This window comes from Pteronotus mesoamericanus, unplaced genomic scaffold (assembly GCF_021234165.1).
Source record: "Pteronotus mesoamericanus isolate MK-2021 breed Mesoamerican mustached bat unplaced genomic scaffold, CSHL_Meso_final contig_130, whole genome shotgun sequence".
Lineage (NCBI taxonomy): Eukaryota > Metazoa > Chordata > Mammalia > Chiroptera > Mormoopidae > Pteronotus > Pteronotus mesoamericanus.
The window spans coordinates 18,771,293-18,794,856 of NW_026555060.1; the positions used below are offsets into that span (position 1 = coordinate 18,771,293).

Below are 23,564 nucleotides of genomic sequence, written 5' to 3' on the forward strand. Positions count from 1 at the left end.
AGGCAAATGGTGCCACAACAGCAAATGGGGCTGGCTTTGTCCTTTCAATGTGTGTATGTTTTATTAATTTGTCTTTTTTTTCATTTCTCTGTCCTGCCTCTCTGCTTTCCTTCTTTTCAATAAGGGTTCTGCTCTACACTCATGGTTCTACAGTGTAAGTGTGGTGGAGCAGAAAAATAAAGCTGAAAAGTGAAATACTTCCCTTTCCAATTTTGTTTCCCAGAGCATAAGCACTAAACTGTAGGGGTGTCCAACCTTTTGGCGTCTCTGGGCCACACTGGAAGAAGAAGAGCTGTCTTGGGCCACACATTAAATACACAAACACTAATTAAAACTGATGAACAAAAGAAAGTTTTAGATAAATTTATGATTTTGTGTTGGGCTGCATTGATAGTCATCTTGGGTCGCGTGTGGCCCACAGGCCATGGTTTGGATACCCCTGTGACTAGGGGCATTTAGTTGACTTACACAGTGAGATAAAAAGTGACACAATTCCTCATAGTAGATAGCCACTGAACTGGGCCAGAAACACTAGGAAACTTTTCACCAATATAGAAAGAGTTCTCCCTTGGCTGGGTATTGGATACGAGAGGAGAGACTCAGAGTTTGTCAGAGTCAGGAGACCAGGATAAATGACTTCATGTTACATCCAGGGAAAAGCTGACCATCCCACCCAAGCATACCCATTTGGGAACTGTTAGGATCCTGAAAAATTCTAGTTAAACTCTAGACCATGTATCAAAAGAAAAGACCTTCAGGGGAGGCACTGGGGAGCGCCCAGGGCTATGAGATCTTGGTCCACAGAACTGCTCTCTCCCTGATCACACTTCCCTTGAAAACCCTACCTATGGCAAATGGCCTTCTGGGCAGAACCAAGGAAAACACCTCAAAAGCAGATCGCAGCTTACCCAGTGAAAGCCAAGCAGTAATTCATTCATTCATTCATCCATTTTAGTTAAGTCAACAAATATATATTGAACACGTCCTATTGCTGGGCACTCTTGTAGGCTTTGGGCAGAGGGAAAAATTAGTCCTTTCCTCATGGCTCTTTCATCCTCCCGGGGAGACTGACAATAAATAAATAATATAAAACATATCAGGTAGCCTTAAGTGCTATGATGAAAAACAGGTGTTGGGGATTAGAGAGAGAAGGAAGAAGATTCTAAATATGGGCTAGTCAGGGAAAGTGGCTGTGAGGAAATTGTATTGGAACAGAAACCTGATTGCAGGGAGGGAGGGAGAGAAAAGGAAAGCCTGGAGGAGGAGAAAAGTGTTCAGGGCTGATGGGACTGTGAACACTGTAAAGAGCTTGGGCCTGACCATGGTGGGCTGGTGGCCCTGTCAGGAGAACAGTAAGGAGGCCAATGCACTGGGGAGAGAGGGTTAGGCAGTGGCTAGTTTGTGAAGGGAACTCATTGGGGGGGTGCAGAACACAGAGAACACATTTAATAGGGCACTGCAGGTTATGAATCTCCAGAACAAGAATGCCACAGGAAATGTGTACAGTACACTTAAGTGTCCAGCTAAGAAGCATAAAGTAGCTCTTGAGTCCCACGGAGCTCAGGTTGAGGCAGCTGAGATGGGCCTGCTGCTTAAGGCACTTAGTGTATACTCTGGCCTGTGAGTTTCCACAGGAATTTCGTTTCCTTTCCTTTCTTTTCTTTTCTTTTCTTTTCTTTTCTCTTCTGTGTGTGTGTGTGTGTGTGTGTGTGTGTGTGTGTGTGTGTTTTATAATGAATTTTATTTCAGAAACTAGATGTAGCAAGGGACACTAAAAAGATAATATATATAAAATCACTCAAAAGCACATATAATAATTATATGTTATATATCAGCCAGTGCGATTGACCCAAAATATCATAGTACAGCATTATAAATATGTTAATGTCATATAAAAACAAAGTGCACAAATTGATTAAAAAATACAAGGGTCTAAAAATGCCTATATCACAAATGGAGACCATTTAATACAATTTTGGAATGTAAACAAAGTCACTATTATTTATTGTTTTATCAAGAATTCAAAATACTGTCAGAATTTTTTTAAATTCTCACCTGAGTATATTTTATAATTGATTTTATAGAGGGAGGAAGAAAAAGAAAAAAGGGAGAGAGAACGAAATATCAATGTCAAAGAGCAACGGAGAAATCAAGATGGCAGAGGAGGGAATAGAAGTCACACTGATCTCCTCCCAGGACCAATCTGGAATTACAACTAAATTGGGGAGAAATCACCTAGAACAAACAACTGAACAATAGCAAGAGAGGAGCCTTATAACCCTTGACAGACAGTAGAATCAGCTTTAGCACAACCTGACTGGTAAGGAGTGCAGAAGAAACTCAAGAAGGTGGGCAGGGTGCCTGTGGGTGGCAGCACCAGAAGGATATTGAAACAGCCAGTTGGATCCCCCTGAGAAGACCAGGGTCTAAATCATAAGTGGGGATCTCCGGCCTACAGCACTGGAGCCTCGAAATTACACAGATAACAACCAGCTGTGAAAAACAGCAGGGTTGCTCTCTGCCAAAGACAGGCAGCTGGAGATGCAAAGAGCCTTTTAAAGGGCCAACGCATAAATTTTTATTTGCAGCCACTTACCTTGGTCTCCGGCAAAGGTGGGGGCAGACTGGGCTAGAGATGCTGTGGGGAGAGGCTGCGGAAAGAGGCTTTGGGGAGAGAAGGGAGAGAGTAGCTGTCAGGATCCCAGTGCTAACTCATCCCCTCTACAGCAGCAGCCATCTGGCACAGGCAGACCACTCCCCTGAGCAGCAGTAGCATGAGAGGACACAATGACCCTGCCCCCAGGACGGACTCTGCCCTGTTCTGTGGTGTCTAAGTCTGACTGCTGAGTGCAGAGTGACAAGATTAACAACTGAAGAAGACAGCCACAGACAGTAGATTCCTGGAAGTCTCGATCAGACTGCCTAAGGTCAGATAGGGTCAGCATCTGACATCATCAGAGGCAGATCCAGAAAGAAAAAAGAAAGGTGGTTTCCTACCATAGAAGTTCACATGACAAAGTCAGGAAATCAAGACAGATCAATTTAAGAAGTAGAAGGAAAAAAGGGTCTCATAAATAATTGGAAGACAAAGAAACACCCTCCCCTCCCCACTCAAAAGGAAAGGAAAAATCCCCAGAAAGAGAACTAAATGAAATAGAGGCAAGTAAACTATCAGATATTGAGTTCAAAACAATGGTTCTAAAGAAGCTCAATGAGCTCAGTGAGCTCATAGAGAATTACAAAAAACTACAGGGAAACTATGAGGAACTTACTGCAAACTATATCAGCATGAAAAAGGACATAGAAACTATCAGTAAGAGACAGGAAAAAATGAAGAAAACAATTTATGAAGTGAAGAACATAGTAGAAGGAATGAAAAAAAGGCTAGATGAAGCAGAGGATAGAACTAGCGAGCTGGAGGATAAGGTAGAAAAAAGCTCCCAGAAAGAGCAAGAAAATGAAAAAAGACTCAAAAAGAATGAAGAGGCATTGAGGTAAATGCAGGACAACCTGAAACATAACATCTGTATAATAGGGATACCAGAAGGAGAAGAAGAGGAGCAAGGGATAGAGAGTCTGTGTGAAAAAGTAATGCTGGAAAACTTCCTTCATTGGAGGAGAGAAAAAGTCCCACAAGTCCAGGAAGGACAGAGGGTCCCATTCAAGAGGAACCCAATGAGACCCACTCCAAGACACATCATCATTAAGATAGCAAATGGCAAAGACCAACTGAGAATCCTAAAGGCAGCAAGGGAGAAAGAGGTAGTAACATATAAGGAAGCCCCAGTACAGCAAGCAGCTGACTTCTCAACAGAAACACTATAAGCCAGAAGGAAATGGCAAGAAATATTCCAAGTCATGAAAAGCAAAAGCCTGCAACCCAAGCTGCTCTGCCCAGCAAGGCTTGCAATGAAAATGGAAGGTGAAATAAGGAGTTTCCCAGACAAAGGAAAGCTAGAAGAATGCAGCTGCATCAAACCAGCACTGCAAGATATACCAAAGGGTCCATTTTAAAAAGATGAAGAAAAAGAGTCTATGAATACCCAGTTCCTTTTACAGTCTCCGATACTTCATATTACCAATATTTTTAATACTTATTAATCTGATTGTGACAATGACGTGTTATTTTAATTTTTCCCTTATTATTTGTTGAAACTCAACCTGTTTTTGTATATTTCTTGCCTCTTTATATTATTTTTAAAAAGCTTTAAATCTCTTCTTGGTATTCTTTATCCATTTTTTAATTAAATGTTTGTAGAATTCTTTCCCTAAAAAACAAAAAAAAATAACTCTTTTTAGATGTGTTGCAAATACTTTCCTATTCTATTACTTGTCCTTTAACTTTTTTTATATGTATATTACTGTATAGTCTTGAATGTTTAATATAGTCAATATTGTCAGTATTTTACTTTATAGCATCTGGATTTGAATATTTTACTTCAGGGTAAGAAAAATATTAGTTTGTATTTTCACTTAAAACTCCTTAGATTTTACATATTGATATTTATCTCACCTGAATATTGTTTGTATAATGTGTGAGATAGGACTCTATATTTGTTTTATTTCAAGTAATAGTGGTCCATGCACCTTATTTGTTGAATAAGCCTTATTTTCCCTATTGATTTGAAATGTCAATTTAATCATATATATACATTGTCAGATAGATATATACATGTGTTTCTAGAATGCTCATTTTATTTCATTGATCTACTTGATTATTTTTGTGCTGGTGTCATTTTGTTTTAATTGCTGAGGTTTTATATTGGATTTAATTTTTAAAAGTATTTTATAATGGATATTAACATTGAAGAAATAAATAAATAAAATCAATCTGCATTTAAAAAAATTAAAGAAATAAATAAAGACAGAAGGAACTCCTACCTTTTGCAACAACATGGGTGGAACTGGAGAATATTATGCTAAGTGAAATAAGCCAGTCGATGAAAGACAAATACCATATGATCTCACCTATAAGTGGACTCTATTCAACAAAATAAACCACAGGCATGGAAATATGGAGCAGACTGAAAGTGACCAGAGGGGATGGGGAAGGAGGACAATGGTGGAAAGAAGAAGGGACTAACCAAAAAACATGTATAAATGACCCGTGGACATGGACAACAGTATGGGAATTGACTGTGGTAGCAGGTGGGGGAATGGGATGGGTGGAGGAGGGCAAAAAGGGAACAGTTGAGACAACTGTAATAGAATAAACATGATTTGAAAAAGCAAGCAAACAAACAAACAAAAAACAAAGAACAATGGTCATCTGCTGCCTGGACTCCCCCACCCCCAGCCATTCTATATACGCTCTGACTGGGGATCAAACCCAAAACCTAGGTATGTGTCCTGACCTGGGATTAAGCCAGCAACCTTTTGGTGTATGGGACAATGCTCCAACCAACTGAGCCTCCCAGACAGGAATTTTTTTTTTTTTTTTATGTATTGGTTTCAATTTTACAGTTTAGTGGTTAGATACTCATATACTTTACATAGTGTTCCCCTTGATATTCTCAGCACCCTAACTGGCACCACACATAGTTGTCTCCATATTGCTGTCTATATTTCCTATACTTCCTTCCCTGTGACTATTTGTTGCTACCAATTTGCACTCCTTAATCCCTTCACCACTTTCACCCAGTGCCCCAACCCACTTTCCCCTCTGGCAACCATCAGTTCTCTCTCGGTTTCTGTAAGTCAGTTTCAATTTTGTTTGTTTATTCTTACATATAAGTGAAATCAAATGGTTTTGTCTTTCTCTGACTGGCTTATTTCATTTAGAATAATACCCTCTAGGTCCATCCATGCTGTTGAAAATTGTAAGATCTCATTTTTTTTAATGGCTGAGAAATGTTTGTGAGATTTTTTAAGGGTCAGCTATATCGTGCAAATTTTTGGAAAGGCTATGTGGCAAAGTGTAAAAAGACAAATTCTGCTATGTTGTTGGCTTAAATCACATAGAGAATCTGTAATTTCATTCTTTTTCAAGACCATTTAGCTTGGTTAATTTCAGACACAAAAAAATATGGTATCCATGTGTGTATTGCTAATGTTTGAGAGGTAGTGATAGAATGGTCAGAAAATTAGGGCCTTGCTTCCTTCTTAACTTCTAGATTTGGGTATAATCCTTTTAAATGCTGGTTTAGAACCTGGTACTTTTCCTTCATGGCTGTTATTACATTTTTGTTCACACATTTATGTATATGATGGGTTAAAAAAATAATTTGTTTAATAGCTGTCTCCTGAATTTAGACTATATAATACTCCACCAGGGCTGAGGCTGATTCTATTTTGGTTGTCATTTTATTCCTTTTCTGTCATCGATTCTAAAATGTGGTAATATAATCAAATAAAATATGGTCCAATTAACTTTTTAGCCTCCACTTTCTCCTGATGCTTACTTTATAAAATTAGAGGCAATGTATATACATTATTAACACAGAACCTTGCACACAGTAGGTACACAATAAAAGGTAATTGTTAGTTTCATTATTATTATGATAAAGGACTTTTTCTTGTTTTCGTCAATTAATGTAGTATTATGAGGACTTTCATGCATCATTAAATGTACTTTTGAATCATTATTTTTCTAGGCTACAATATTTATTCTTTATTAGACTCTTAATTTTTTAAATAATTTTTCTTATTGAAACTGTAATTTCTCCCCAGCTCACTAATATAAATAACCCTGTAGTGAACATCCATGTGTATCAAACTATATTTAAGTTTCTGCTTATTTCTTTAGGGCAGATTCCTAGAATAGGAAAGGCTGGTTTTCAGTATATAGACTTGGTATAAAAATTTCCTTCATATAATGCTAAATTGCTTTGCAGAAAGTTCAACCCTGCTCTTTTCCCAGTTATGGTATAAACTGGTACAACTACTTCATTGCGTTCTTGACACCATGACGTGTTTATTTTACTTTAAAAATTATTTATTTATTTGTTTGTTTTTGGAGAAAGGGGAAGAGAAGGAGAAAGGGGGGGAGAGAAACATCCATGTGAGAAACATCGATCCAATTTGTTGCCTCTCACACGCTCCCAACTGGGGCCCAGTTCTGCAACCGAGGCATGTGTTCCATATGGGAGTCGAACTGGAGACCTTTGGGTCTGTGGGACAATGCCCAACCTACTGAGCCGCAGCAGTCAGGGCTTATTTCACTTCTTAATTTAATTGTCAAAATGGTATGTTATTGTCATTTTAATGTGTATTTGATTACCAGTTATTTTGAACATTTCTATATCCTCAAAACACTTGGTTCACTGCGCCCGTTACACACCAGTTCACTGCCTTTCCTTCTGCTCCGCTGGGTGCTGCTTCTCAGTCTCCTCTGCCGTTTGGTCCTCACAGCACCCCAGCTTCATGTTGGAAAGTCCCAAGAGTCAGGTATTAGGACCACACTTTTTCCCCCTACATTTACTTCTTAGATGATCTAATTGGTCTCATGGCCTTGAATACCATATTTATGTCAGACGCACTCAGATTTATATCTCTATTCCAGACATCTCTCTTGAACTTCAGACCCATAAATCCATTTTCTTTTTAATGTCTTCACTTAGATGTCTTGTAAAAATAAAATAAAATGACATTTCAAACACAACTACATCTTTATTATTGGCAACTCCACTCTTCTAGCTCAAGACCCAAACCCTGGACTTCCTGGGGAGCCCTCTCTCTGCCACGTCCCATATCTAACCCATGAGCACTGTTGGCCCCTACTTCAAATACAGCCATAATCTGACCGATTCTCAAAAGTCTCAGTATTTCATTATAATATAGTTTTCTTTTTAATGCTATCTTGACCCAGTTTTGAGGCACTGGTTGGAGGCTGGTCTGTTTTCCTTCTCAGCAGCCAATTAAGGATTAAGTCCACACTTCAACCACTTCCCTTATTGGGCTCTCCAATTTAGGGCAACTAGACACCTGTCCTAATCACTCCTTAGCCAGATAAGTGGGTACCAGATAAAGAGGAACAGCTTCAATGCCCTGGAGCCTGCAAAACTATCAAATTAGCCAATCCACAGGGGCCTCCACGGAAACCTAACTAATCCCGCCCTCAAAGAGAGAAATTAGATACGGACAGGTAAAAATAGTTTTTAAATAACACTCAGAAGGCTTACTTCATTTTTCTGTAAACCATAAATAAATGACTCAAGTACAGTAAACCCCTGAACAAAGTGGGTTTGAACTGCACAGGTCCAGTTTTTTTCAATAAACATGAACAGCACTGTAAATGTATTTTTTCTTCCTTACATTTTTCTTAATAACAGTTTCTTTGTTCTAGCTTACTTTATTGTAAGGATACAGCATATAATACAAAATATGTGTTAATCAGCTGTTTATGTTATCTATAAGGATTCTGGGCAACTGTAGTTAAGTTTTTGGGGTCAAAAGGTACAGATGAATTTTTGACTAAGCTGGTGTTTTTCAAGGTCAATTGTGTGTGTGTATGCAGGCACTTCTTTAAATTCTATAACCAAATGTTCTTAGTAAAGGTTCCTTATTGTGCTTTGGCATTTTTTTTATTTTTCATATCTGAGGTTTATACCTCCTTTTCACTCTGACAAATCTCTTCAAATGGATAAAGAATAGACTGACAAAGATAGTGGAGAGAAATGGGACTTGCAGCAAGAAGAGGAACAGTCTAAGGAGAGTAGCTTTCCTCTTGTGCAATTCTAGTTCTTTCAGTTCATTGTTCCTCTTTGTTTTTGGCCTTACATTTATCCTCTTAAGGATCAAGACAGCATTTTTGCTACCAGAATCAATGCATCTTTCATGAAAACCAATAATGATGGCATAACTAGTAACTTTTATTGAGTGTTATGGCATAATACAGCACTAAATATTTTAGGTCATTTATTTGTCACAGCAATCCTAGAAAATTAGTACTATTTCAACCCTCATTTCATCAGTAAATGAACCCCAGGCTCTGGAAGTTCAGTTGAGAGATGTCACAGAGTTCATTGCTTGATAGCTACATGGGTGTCTGATGGCCTAATATTTCATGTTATTGGCGGAGAGAGAAAACTTATCTCAGGAAACTGACGTGTGTAAACTTGAGAAGAGATGCTTCTGAGGAAGCTCTTGATAATAAGGGGATCCTGATTGGACATTTATTAGAAGGGCAAAAAGCAATTATCACTGGACCTTCTTTCTTGTTTTAGGGGGAACTGAATGCTCCCATGCCTTTCTCTGAGCCCTGAGTGCTAGCCAGGTCAGCTCTCAGTTGCGGTTTTATGTCAAGAAAAGCAAACTGACTGCAGCAATCTATGCGAAGGAAAGGAACTCCTCCCTACCCCAAAGCCTCAATAGAGCTTCATATCGGGGCACCACAGAAAACAATAGAAAAGCCACATGACTCCTCCTCTCCTCCGCATACCCCGCAACCTCACCGCCCCTTTATTGTGCTCTGTGCCACGGGGAGTCTCCTGTGATATTGAAGTCCTCCTTTTCCCTTTTTTCTCTAACAACAGTACTCTTGTCTTATTTGTTGGGTTACTGCCTAACCCACTGAGATCTCTGGTCTTGTTCAAGTAACAGACATTTCTTCCAAAAAAAAAAAAAAAGATAACTAATTAAATTCTAAATGACATCATTTTACAAAAAGATGCTTCATTTTTTTCTGCAAGTTACTAGTTCTGTTTCTTGCAATATGCTCTTGCTCTTTCAGTATCTCACTTCAAGGCATTCTGATGCAGATTTAAAACGTTCTAGAAGGAAATAAAATGCAAGGTCTTATGACATTTAGAATAATTTATGCATCTCATCCTCTAGGCTAACAGCCAAACTGCAGTTGGAGAACTTTCCTTCACGTTCTATCTCAATGTTAATGCCACGATAAATCCTTTCTGAAGGAAATCTTGCAATTGTACAGAGAAATCTGGGGAGAAAAATAGCCCATTGTTACTCTGTAACCCCCAAATATTTGTAAAGTTCCCTGAAAAAATTGTCAGGAGAATATCTGGAAGAAGTGTAAAAGTTCCAAGTAAAGTTTGTTGCGGCTGTTAAGAGGAATGCACATTACAAGGAGCCAATTAACATTTATCAAGAGATGTTGGCATTTATGAAATGTATTTACTCTAGGTGACCAAAAACATTTCTGTGTGTCTTCAAATTGGTAGGAATCAGAAAATAATAAGCCAGTCACTGTGTGGAGGGTGGAGTCCCTACAGGGCCTAGAGTTGCAGACTCTAAAGGACCCTCACTGGTTTTCTTTTCTGACACATTTTTTGTTTGTTTGTTTGTTTGTTTTGTTTTTTTGGTGCACCGTTCCCGGAAGTACTGCAATACCGGGTCGATGTGCGGAGTGGACGGAGCAGGCTCCTATTCCATCTCCCAGCTCCAAAAATCCATTTAATATAATGTCCTTGGATAGAGGATGTATCAGATATTAAACTAATAAGAACAGATACTGCACTTGATCTTAGCCAAAAGGCTGAGAAGCCATCTGACACATTTTTAAAACTTCCAAAAACTACAGTTTCCCTACACTTAGAGTTGAAGAAGCACATGTGTAGATGACGTTGCTTAACATTCCCACTGCCTGCATCAGGGAATCAGCATCAGCTAAGGTGGTAGTTTCCCTTTGGCAAGCCTCTCTTCCCCCTCCTGCTGCCCACCTCTCTGCCCTGCCTATGTTCTTGCTCCACCCCAGGGTAGTCGGGTACAGGTATGAAATCTCACTTCCTGTAAGTGGGAGGCATACAGGAGGCAAATGTTGGGTTCTGTGCCTCTACAAGCTCTTTACATCTCCAGGGCACGCCCTCATAACGAGAACGCGTTGAAGTGCATGGCCACAATCTTTAAAAGCAGAGTCAGGTTAATGGGAACCAACTGGTTTCATGACTGACACCTGATGACTAAATCATATTTATCTGCTCCCTTGGCGGGCTCTGAAATGCTTCAATATTTTCTCAAATTATCCAAAGGCAGTTTGCATTGGACTCTTCTTGCTGTGGACTGCTTCACATCTCTGAGGCTTAGTCACTAGTTTTTATGCATCTTGACTTTTGTTGTCTTCCCACTGGATGTGAGATCTGCTTCTGCACTTTGTAACAGTTGATGGTGCCCCTGGTGCAGGTCTCCTCCGTCGTGCCTCTGGTGTCCTGGAAGTGAAACCATCTGATCTTGCCAATTTCTTTCTTTAACTCAGATTCACAGAGCTTTGTGATAACCACAGAGCATTTACTAATTCATTAATTCTGAGGACAACTTGGTGGGGTAAGTATTAGCCTTATACAAATTCACAACCAAAACAAAAACCAAAAAACAAAAGAACAGAAAACACTGGATCATTTACTTCATGGATAATACCTTAAACTCAAACCTCAAATAAATTAATTATGTTTATATTGACCAGAAGGAAACTGGTATGTGTCATTATCCTGTTTTATTCTCATTGAGGAGGAAAGTTAACTTTACTTCAGGTGGTCTTGATTGTCTAGCTTGTTGTTGTATAGATTGGTGTACCTTGACAGGTCTAGCTGATTCCTCATGGAAATCTGGCAAATTGTGCTGTGCTGTTACTTTGGGGGGAAAGGGATGTATAATTTGCTGAAAGGGAGTGGGCATTTCACACATGCTCATGGGCTTGGGTTTTATTAGTAGAGGCCGAAAATCTGGAGATGTGAAGATCTGAAGACTAAGTAAAAATAGTAGTTTTGGAGCAGTGGCCGGACTTGAGCAGCTGTCCCTGGAAGGCTCTCCCAGCGCTCTCCCCTGCAATTCACCCATTACTTTGCCTACTCAGAGAAATTTCTAAAATAGTTTGAATGATATGGCCCCTCTGTACAGAACTTTCAATGGCAACTACTGCTTTGAAGATAAGACTCTGAAGTCCTGTGGAGGTAATCAGGGTTTCACCTCGCTCCTTGGCCTGCTCTTCAGCCACCCTCTCCTTGCTCTCTCTGTCACAGCCAATCCCCTTGCTCACAGCCTCGTGGCCTAACATATCTGCGCTGTCCCTGGTAAAATTCTACTCACCTGTCAAGACCAAGATCAATATCATTTGCTCTGTCTCCTGACCCCTTCTGTACTGAATGAACTCTTCCCTTTGCTGTGACGTCACTGTATCATGTAAATATTTCTATCCTGGGACCTCTAATCCATTATTTGCCATATCTGTTTAAATGTTTGTTTCCCCCACTATATTGTAGGCTAACTGAAATCAGGGACTGTGTCTTTTTTTGTTTTTGTAGACTTGGAGTCAAGCAGATTTTATACCATAGGTTAGATATTTAATAGATGCTCAGTTAAAATAACTGAGGGGAAAACACTCCCAACTGCCTGTCAGAAGTTTCTGATTCTGAAATAGGTGATCTATGAGGAAAAGATGTGGTTTCCATATTCCTAGGAGATATACCTACAGCTAATTTAAAAGTTGTATGGTTGTCAGTAGCATTTTTCTTTAACACTTGCACTGCATTATTTAAAGAAATGGCACACATGAATGATTTTTAAAATTACTGACCTAAATGTTTTGTCTATTGGTAGGGACAGTTACATGAATTGCAGCAGTAATTTTGCCCTTTTGGCATCATAAAGACAATTGACACCATTTAAAATTGCAGTTCTGAATTTACTGCATGATATCAAAGTATAAGCAATACAGCCTAAAAGTTCCATACAGAGGTAAGATTTAAAAAATCAGTCGCACAGAGCAACTGCTCCACCTGTGAGCAGACTTTCCGGGAGCTTCTGGCACCTGCTGCCAGGCCCTTGATTCAGGCCTGTGTGCATTTGGTGGTTCTTAAAAGGACAGGTTCTTCAAGTCCAAGGGTGGTGGATGAGGAAACAGGCAAAGAATATTTGGAAGTCATAACATCTTGTTTTAGGCATTCTGCATAAATTAGCTGAGGCACACACCCGAAAGCCCCTGAGAAATAGGTACAATCATTTCCAGTTTGGGAAAGGGGATGGAATATTTGAGAAACTTCAGTAACTCACTTGGAAAGTCATTAGAGCTCATAAACCAAGACAAGTGACAGAGGCAAGAGCTGCACTGAAACTCCCTGACTTCCAGCACTTGGATTAAAATGGGCAGCTAAAAGCCCACCTCTCTGACCTAGAAGAACGCAACATTTGGGCCCTGTGGGTTGTGGGGAGGGACCAAATCTCCACTTGGCTGCATCTATGCCATTCTAGGGCTTTCATTTTCGACACTTCATTCTAGTTGGTGTCAGTCTCCACACTAGGACAGGATTAGAAGTAAAAGGATTTTTGTCATTAGTCTGTAGCTCTGGACACTTCATTGATTTTCTTCCACAATAGGTAAAATGTTTCTAAAACTAATGGTGGAAAGGAAACAAAAGTATGTTGACAGACAAGGATAAACATATTTAAGAAATTAAAACAAAATGATCATTTATTGTTTTTAATATGTAGTTAAATATGACAGCAGTATTACACAAATTGTTCCCTTCTCCGCCTTCTAAAATCCCAAATTTGTTGACTTCAACCAAAAGTGAGAAAAAAAAAAAGGATTTAATTCTGAAAATAGCATTCGACACAGAGAACACAGGTAACATTGGGTCCCCACCCGCTTCCAGACCTTTAAAGATGCATCATGTCACCATGGCAGTCGGTAGATACACTGGCTTTCTTACAAAATCATTACCAGGGAAAAAAAAAGAAAAGATTTCCCATATACTGTGAGCAGAATCAGAAGACTTATGGGAAAACTGGGCTTAAGAAGCTGTGTGAGGAAAACTTTAATGAATTATTGCAATCATAGGATCTCCAGGTAAAAGAGAGAGGGCAAATTAACGGGCTGTAAGGAAATACATTCAAACTTAGATAATGATTCTTACAGTGAAAAGAATCAAGAAGATTGCAGAAGTATGTAGCATCTGAATTACTGAATTTAAACAGTAGATATCAGTAAGGATTATACCTCTTCTGCTATCAGAAACCATTAGTGCAAATTCAGATACAATCATTTTTACATTTGCAGGTTCAGGTACATCAAGCATGAGGTCATCATGGAGAATGCATATGTTATTCTCTTCATGAAAGAATGCAGCCTCAGAATGTCTCGTTAACACGGCAAAGGAAAGAGAAATGATGCCCAGAGGACTGGAGTAAATGCAAAATTCTCGGTTTTCCAAGCCCTGTCGTAAAGGAAATCTTGGAAAACTTCTGCAAAATTAACCTTTGCCTGAAAGACACGTCCTTGATTTGATGGACAGACTATACTTTGGAAAAGAGTGAGAAACAAACTTGCAGTGTGCTGTGCTCACCCACACAGTCCTCCCCACCTTGTTTGAGGTTGCCTGGGTTGAGAGGGTCAGATTTCCCTGCAGTGTTCTCTCTCAGCAGCACGACAGTGGGCTTTGTGATTCTGACAAAGGCTACAATTATAACCACTTCGAAATGCATTTACAAATATTCTGTGCGCTGGTGCAACTGGCATAAAACACAGACAGCCCCTGGGTGCCCAGCTTCTCCTTTCACACTTCAACATTTCAAATTACTACAAGCAGAGAGTTACCAGAAACAGTAGTAAATTCCTGGCACTGGGAGTTCCCATGATCCCAGCTGGCATGCAAAAAAGGCTGTCTCTTTTTCCCTCTGAAAACAGTGCACTTCCCAGGCACTGTCCAAATGCCTCAAATGAGGCAAATGAAAGATGTGTTTTGACTAACTTATGAAAGACTTTCCCCTCTCAGCTAGGGCCCCAAGATTTAGTTATAATATACACAAAAGGTCTGTCCAAAGAAACTTAATTTATTTCCCTAAAATGATTTTAACGTTTCTTAGCAAGGGAAGCTCTGATTTCACTTAATGGTATTTTCTGAGTAGCCTGATGGAGGACACTAACTTTGAGGTTTTATCGCCCTGCTACAGATACGACAATCCGAGAATGTTTTTGTTTAAACACCTTTAAAATGACCACAAAAATCTCACGGCTACGCCTACGCAACAGTCCTGGAGCCAAGGTCCTGAGACGGTCGAACTTCACAGAGATCCTGCTGTGGGGCCCTAGTTAAAAGTGTGCTTTATCTTTTGCTCAAAAAAATTATTTTTAAGAAAAAATTTTTTATTTTTATTATTGCCTGTGTATTAGGGCTTCCACATGGTCTCTGGTATAAGGAAACAAAAGATCATGGTCTATAAGTCAGAGGAAGATAAATGGGAAGTCTCTTTTTGGTCACTACCTGACCGTAAGCAACCCAGGTCCCTGCAGCAAAGGCCTCAGTGATTTGGGATTGGCACCGTAGAGGTAGAGGTGGGTTTGGGGGCATCCTTTACTTTCCGTATATTACGTGTTTCTAGCATAGCTTGCAGGGTCTGTGCTCCAGTAGCTGAATGACCTAAATTTGAGATGACCCTAATTGAATATTTATTTGCACATTACTGTGAAGAAGTTGAAAACTCTGCCTGATACCATATTTTGATCTTTATTTTTTCTGTGAATCATCCCCATCCACCCACTCTTATTTTTATATCTTTCCTCACATAGCAAACTTCTAAAATTAGTTTCATGCTATGTGTCTATTCCATAGACACAAAAGGCTTATAGCTTCATGATGAGTGATATAAATATATATTTTTGTAATGCTTAGGAAAAGAGAGGCTGTGTTTAAAAATGAACACGTCGCTATCTGCCACGCCAAAATTTTTACTGTGTTTTGTTAGGAGAGATTGTTTTTTTTTAGTAATTCTCAGGTGTTAATAAATCTTAGAAATTAGAAAATGATGAGTACCAGCATAGGATTTGCATTATTTTTTCCAGCCTTTTATTCTGGATTTAAAGTAACATAGAATCTTACAGTGTGAACAATGATCTGGAATTAACAAGAATTAACATTAAGAAGCAAATGATGATGTATTCCATAAACTTCTATGGAGAAATGAGTGAAGAAATTATATAACTTTATTCTCATAATTATCATCTTACTTCTTGTAATAATCATTGTGAGAACAGTGGGCACTAAATGGTTTAAGTGTTATGTGAGGCAATAATTAGGCAATTGTATTACAATTTAAGTTGAAATTGAATATCTGCTTAATCAAAATGTTAAGTAATATCATATAGTCTGATATGACAGCAGCAGAATAGAAAATTATATACACACTTGAGGCTCTCTAAGTTATGGTTTTCTGGTTTCCATGATTGTCTTATGAGAGCTCATTCTGGGTGTGCTTGACACATTCTATACCCTTTGACTTTGTAATCAAGGCTTTCAATTGTGTACCCATACTAGTGACTTGTTGTCAATAATTATGACTACTTTCAAAGTCTGGGTTGATCTTTTAACAAAGGAATAAAGGGAGACTTGATAGTCCATTTGGGGAGTTGTTGTTATTAGTGGGAATATTCTTAAGAGGCAGGCTTTGTATAACTTTACGAAGTATTTTAATTGGTATAGAAAAGACACAAGTACAAACGGATGGATTCAGGGTTATCCATAGGAAATCACTAACCTACAGGAAAACTGACATAAGGCACATCAAATCAGTAGGAACTTTGGCTTGATCTGAAACTTCCAATTGTCAACTACTTGGGGTAGTGAAAAGGTTTTTTGTTTTTTTTTCTCTGCACAGAGAGACAATAAAAAATCAGTATCAGAAATAGAAAGCTCACCAAATATACTTAAAATTAGAAGCACCAAACTTCAACTTCTCTGCACATTTTGAAGGTAAAGATGAAGGAACAAGATTTGTAGATGTGTGCAGTGACCAGAAGAAAACTCTCTAAAGCAAATTCTCTGAGACACTGGAGTTTTGTGACACCAAGTCCACAAACTGAAGCAAAAATCACTGCAGCAGCTATTACAGCAGCAAACCTAACTGCCAAACAGCCTCATCTCTAGCTTCCCAAAAGTCAATTCCTAAGTTTTCAGAGATAACCAATTTTCCCATCTTCTCTCAATAAATTTGTAAAACCAAGAGATGGAGAAATAGATAAGGATGATGTTGGACTGTGGCTGAATTAGTGACTTTTTACTCCCTTCTAATGCAATGAGTTTATGATTCTGCGTCTTATTGTAAATAAAAACCTATCTATGATAAAAATTAAGCTCACTAGCTGATCCAGTAGATTTCTGAATCCCATCCTAGGGCAAATTAGTTGTGACAACTAGATTTTGTGTGTGTGTGTGTGTGTGTGTGTGTGTGTGTGTGTGTGTGAGAGAGAGAGAGAGAGAGAGAGAGAGAGAGAGTAGGGGTCGGGGGAAGAGAGAGAAGACGAGGAGACAGAGCTCCTGGCATACAATTAACAGAATTAATAGAAGCCTGCAAAGAGCCAAACACACAGGACAACTTGTACCCCCACTCCCCAACAAAGAATAATGGGTCCCAAAATGTCAGTAGTGCTGAGGTTGAGAACACCTGAGACAGTCTAACAAATGACAAACAGCCATACACACCTAAAGTGCAAATGCTTCTTTCATACACTGGTGCTTCTGGAATACCTTAAAAATATAATGTTAATAATTCACAAAGGCACAACAGAAATATTGGTGCAAGAAAGTGAACTATTATATTTAGTCAGAAAGAATTCAAGTGGCCTGAAAAGTCCTCCTGAGTCTGGGACAACTTTGAATAAGCAACTTTTCTCATCAATGAAATTAACAGATCATTTGAAATACAGCAAATAACACAGATGTGCATGCATCGATGTACCATATTTCAGAAACATTCTTCAGGCAAATTCTTGATAATTCCTTATCTAAGGAGAATAGAAAACTGGAATTGGAAATTGGATAGAGTAATAATATTGATCGCACCTACTTGCCGAATTGTGTTTGAGGGTTTCACCATACAATTATCAGTGACATGCCTGATCTCTCACTATTTGTATTTATTATTATACTCATATACCACAAGATCTAGTACAGGAGCTTGGTTCCTGTAGGTGCTCAATAAATATTTACGTTGATTGAGTGGTTGAATGAATGAACAAATACAGGAATGAATCAAAGTGCTCTGTAAAATGTAAAGTGCTTTACAAACACAATGGAATATTAGTGTATATGTAACAGGTAATCCCACAGAGCTCATATTTGCTTAACAAAACCTTCTTAGGGCAATAAAGTTCAGGCAGTTTAAAATGTAAATAAAAATTTTGATTATATAAATGGCAAGAAACCTGCTATAAAGATTATTCATTTTCAGGTACATTGGGGAAGAAATGAAACAAAGGCAGAAAATTTTTAAATGGCAAAAGAGAAATAGCATTGTTAACTTAGACAGTCACAGGTACGAGGCGGGGAATGGAACCTGAAAACCCAAATAAAGACCCTGTAATAGGTAGAACTTGAAATCACTGGTGATTATAAAAATGGCACCATTCTTGAGAGAGCAACGTGACACAAGATTGGCCTGCTGTTCTGCAGAACAAGTAGACAATCATATAGCAGACAAAGCTGACTCTTAGAGGGACGGTGCCTGCTGAGCTGCTTGGTTGGCCTCACGTGCTGACAAAGGGGTGTAGGCAAGGAGAATTAGAACAGAAATAACCTGACACGAGTTTCAAGCTCAAGGCCTAGTTCAGACAATGGGAAAATTACTTTTCTCACCAGGCCTCAATTTTCTGACCTGTGAAACGAAGAAGTTGAATTAGATGACCTCCCACGATTCTGGCACATAGATGCTGAAGCCAAGAGTAGGGGTAGCGATGAGAAAGGAAAAGCAAGAACAATCTTTTAGAATTAGTTGAGCACATTGTAATAAAATACTTGAAAAATATCTGATGAAATGCAAAGCGAAATAACATTTCACAGGAGGAAGAAATCATAACCACAGGATCTAATTTCCCAGTTAGCCTTATTTGAATATTCATTCCTTATCATGGAACAGAACTGTCTTGAACCACAACATGGCTTCTGGCAAAATTTTCCTCAAATATACAATAGACCCTAGGGGCTTCACCAAAATTTATATTCTTTTTTAGAATGAGGAAATAACAAGTTTTTTTTCCAAAACAATAAATTATACTAATCCAAGAATATATATTATCTGTATATTAGCATAATTTAAATTAATTTTATTCCTTTTATATAGTATTCATTTGCAAGTTTTTTACAATTAAAAGTAAGTTCCGCGCAATTATATTTTAATGTAACAGCCCCTTATCTTTGTGTTATAGGGATAAAATAAATATTTAAACGTTTGTGTTTGAGGTATTTCCTTCCAAAGAGAAGCCAGCTGGTCAGCTTCTGGGCCTCCCTTTGCTGTGAAGAATAAACTGGGAAATGGGAAGAAGGTAGAGGGGCAAAGCAACTACGTAATGAAGAGCTGAGCCAGCTGCAGGGTGAACACAGAGGGCTCTGGTGCAGGAGAGGACAGATAGCTGGGAGAGATGTCATGCAGAGGAAATAGTAAAACAAAATATTGAGATGAGAAAACAGAAATTTAAGCAATTTTGCTTTTTGATTTGAATGTATTCTCTTTTGGCATTTTCTCAGGAAATGTACTGATGTGATTGTCTTTGAATGCTTTGTGGATTGGTGGGCTTTTTCCACCGTTCCACACGGATGCAAATGTGTGCTGGTACTGCACCCGTAGCTGTGTTTTATTTGGGTCGCACTGACAGAAGGTTTTAAACGTCAGTGCATCTGTACATTTAGTCAATATGCATAACAATAATCTTGAAGGGACTATAGGGTAAAAATGTTTTTATTTTCCCAAACTGCAAACTGCGACGAGTGGAGGCTAAAGTGAGTTTGTCAGAATAACAATGGCAACCCAAAGCTGGGCCAGCGGTCTTTTTTTTTTTTCATTATTCCATCACGCCTCTCTGAGATCAAAATTCTTAGATATAGACAACAACTATTAAATCTTCTCTTTTTTTCACCTTTTCCTTTTTCTTCAAGGGGAGGGAAATGAAATGAAAGAGCTCCATATTAGTATTTAGTAAAATTTTCTGTGATGATGGGAATGTTCCATGTTGTCCAATATAGTAGCCACAAGTCACATGTGGCTACTCGGCGCTTGGATGTGGCTAGTGTGACTGAAAAACTGAGTTTTATTTATGTTAATTAATTTAGAGTTAAATAACCACATTTAGCTAGTGGATATAATATTGGACACCTTAGCTCTAGAAGCTGCATGTGACAGATTAGCAAATGCCCTGTGTATCTCAAACTAAAATAATAATTGGGGGTAAATTGTAGGTTATTGTTTATCTTTAGTTTTTTATTAATTAGTATATTCTGCAGTTCAAATCCCTCATAAACAAACCAACACTGGGGTCATAGATATCTGGTTTGCTTAAGATATTTTTCTTGGCTTTGAACCTCTATCTAATTATTGGATATAATTTTTACAAATAATTAAGATGAAGTAACTTCCCGTATAGCACAATTTACCTGATTTCTCCAGAAGTTTATGTGTTACCTTGCTATTCTCAATTTTTAAAATTGTTATTCTTTCTCTATGTTCATAGTTTATTAAGCAATGTACAGATGTGCTCTTTCTAATACATAATATATGTAAAGTTCAAAGCATCAGCGTCTATTCTGAATTCCCAGAAACTTTGTGTATATTGCTCTTCTTTTTCAATAAATGGGCACCAAGCACAAAACAGAGATGTATAAAATAAAATGAAAGTTTCATGAAAAAAGGTATTCAGTCAGCCTTTCCCCTCACCACTGAAAGATTCTTATACAAAAGATTCATGTACAATAGAAACGTCTTACCACCCTTAACTCCTAGTTCTGTTAGGAAGCTTTCCCACACATGAGCAGCTCTTTTCCTTCCAGAAAGTTGTCCCCATTACTTGGTGCTTTAGTTTACTGAACAATTCAGAGGTTTTTATTTTCCTACAAAATTCCCAATTCTTTTGAATCAAAAGTGGAAGATGGGAGGGTATAAAGATAACATTACTACTTGAAAGAATTGTGTAAGAAGTTGGATACATAGGCAGGATTTATATAACTGTCAATCAACTGCTATTAGAAGCCATACCTACCACAAAAGCTAGTGAAAGAAGCATCATCTTATCCTAAAAGGAATTGTCTATGTGTCCCTTATGTCTTTGTAGAATACCAGTTGCACCAGTTACATTGGCAAGTCGTTTGGTTATCCCTATCTGATCATACCTACTCCACAAAAAACAAGTTGGGATATTTCATATAAACGGAACAAAGCTATGGCAGAGAGATTGTCATCACATCCTTTAATCACCTTGCTTGACATTTTTTTTTGCAATTATTAACTAAGTAGATTAGGAAAAAATCACCACCCTCATCAGTTACTTAAAAATGTAAAGCAAAATATATGTGATGGAAAATGGTACTAGTTTGTTAGGTAATTGTGAATATAAATATGATACTGTTAGTGAACTGATGTCATTCAATGTAGACACTGTGTACAGATGCTAAGCTGTTAGTAAAGTGCTGTTTAAGACATCTCTGCTTCTTAGTACCCGAATCTGCAAATGGTAGACACTGTACCCTACAAAAACCAACAGCTTCTTGGCACAGGATGTAAGTTTCATGGGTTAAGATGTTGATGAAATTGTACACATAGTACCTGAATTTTAAACTTTAGGAGCTCGGTATATATATATTACCCACTTTCCTCCTCAAACTAGTGGATCTATCTTCGTTCAGGGCGAAATTTCAAAATCTGGATTTTCATTACAGGGCAAATGAGAGCTCTGTTGAAGGAGCTTTTGGCATCTGCTGTATTGAGCCAAGGAGAGAAGGTGTTGATATGAACAAAAGGGTGGCTCAAATAGGCAGGAAAATGATCGGCACTTCAATCAATTGAACCACTTTTGCTAAGTGACATAAAAATATTCTAATATTAAGGATTATTTTACAACTCTATGGTAAAGTATGCAGTAATGCACCTTGCATTTGTTTTGTCTTGATGACAAAATGCACTCTTAGAGTCACAAGAGCCTGCCTTGTGTTAGTTATAAACAAAAATATATTTATATATATATTTATGTAACTACTATGTGCTTTAAAGAAAATTACTGTATGATTCAGCAGGGTTCTTTCATTCCTTTTATCACCAGGGATATGCTGACTTGAATGGCTTCTTAGAAAGGAATTGACAATAAAATGGGCCTTTCGTACTGAAATGGCAAAAAGTAAAAAAAATACCCATATACTTAGAATCCCTTAATATTTTTGTTTCAAAAATGATTAAGGAACTATTCATCCTTTTGTTTCCTTCAGCCAAGAGCAACTGTGGCTTCATAAGACTTCATGCTTCATAAAACAAATCAGGAGTTTTATTCTGAGGAGTGAGAATGGAAAGCCTCATGTGCTACTCCCTCTTTCCTAATCCTTAGCTAAAAGTTTGAAAATTCTGTTACAGATCATAGAAAGGGCATTCATTAACAAGAAAGTGGGAAGCATAGTTTAAACCTCCTGTGCAGATAAAAGATTCATCCTATAAAGTAATGAATTAGTTGGAACAGGTGGATCTAGACCAGAAAACCACAATCCTTTGGCCACACGTCTGATGAAAAGTTAGAAAATCTCTTATTTTTTGTTTGTTTTTGCTCCTGCATGAGCTATTTTTCTCAGCAGTCTTGAAACATTCATCATTGCTCTTTTGAGTGAAAGGGTTCAGGCTTTGGAACACAGTTACCTTTGAGATATCAGAGAAGAATATTTGAACCAAAGGTGCAGATCCCTTGTGAACTAAAGTTTTGTTAGTATTTTTTCTCAATCTCTTTGCAACCCTGCACCTAAGCCAACAGCATTGTAATCTTGTTATATTTCTGTTAAGTTCACAGTAGATGTTCTGAGTGAACTATAGATGCCATCCCACTAGGGAATTCTATGTTCAGTGGGAAGTAGTATCTCATATAAGTTTTAGTCTTACTTATACCCTTCCTGGGCTGGGCTTGTCCAAAAATTTTATTTTCTTCAGGCTACAGCAGCTTAGGCCTTGTGTGTGTGTGTGTGTGTGTGTGTGTGTGTGTGTGTGTGTGTGTGTGTGTGTGTGTGTATCTTTATGGTATAGACAAAATTTTAGTCTTAACACCTGTAAGCCAGCACTGGTGCTGTTCTGTCCTAAAAATCTTAGCACTGCTCTGATACAATAAAACCTTCCTTCTCTCCCACTGGTTCAACTTCTGCATAGGCAGGATGGCCAGAACCTCTTCGAAACTTCATTGCAGGCCATCTGCTTGGGCGTCTCTAAAAGAGAAAACGAAAAAATAATCAACACCAGGTGATGATCTCATCAGAAGAAAAAAAATATGTCAAATATTTTAGATTAACTTCTGAATTTAATTTTGTGACATGTAAAATTATCTGTTATTTCCACCAGTCGGAATTACACACCCACAAAACCCCACGCCCGACTCCATTGTGGCACTGTCAGCGCCTCTTAGGTGACAGTCCATTTGCTGTACCTGCCCCCATGGGACTGAACTTCTCAAAGGCAACCTTTATGCCTTATGCATATTTATGTCTAAAAGATTCTGTAAATGCCCAAATATTACTAGGCAAAAATGAACTGTAATAGGAGAAAAACAAGTTTTCTTTAATAGGTAGCTGCTGACACTTTCTTTTTCCTAGGAGTCAATAGAGACATCACTTCCTTTTATTAATTAATTTACTCAAAACATAAGGCCATGAAATTCTGCAGGTGAT

General features: G+C 38.2%; 1 protein-coding gene and 1 non-coding gene across 3 annotated transcripts in view; both read right to left on the bottom strand.

Moving 5' to 3' along the window:
• Window positions 1–10,256: 10,256 nt before the first annotated feature.
• Window positions 10,257–10,447, bottom strand: LOC129087729 (U2 spliceosomal RNA). The gene has a single exon (XR_008530926.1). It is a non-coding gene; the product is annotated as a U2 spliceosomal RNA (small nuclear RNA).
• A 2,906-nt stretch (window positions 10,448–13,353) lies between these two features.
• Window positions 13,354–23,564, bottom strand: part of PLXDC2 (plexin domain containing 2) — a 404,494-nt gene continuing 394,283 nt past the window's right edge. For both annotated transcript variants that reach the window (XM_054592949.1, XM_054592940.1), the window contains one exon: window positions 13,354–23,105. In XM_054592949.1, the coding sequence (XP_054448924.1) occupies window positions 22,989–23,105 (117 nt within the window). In that variant the 3' untranslated portion in view covers window positions 13,354–22,988. The remainder of the gene's footprint in view (window positions 23,106–23,564) is intronic.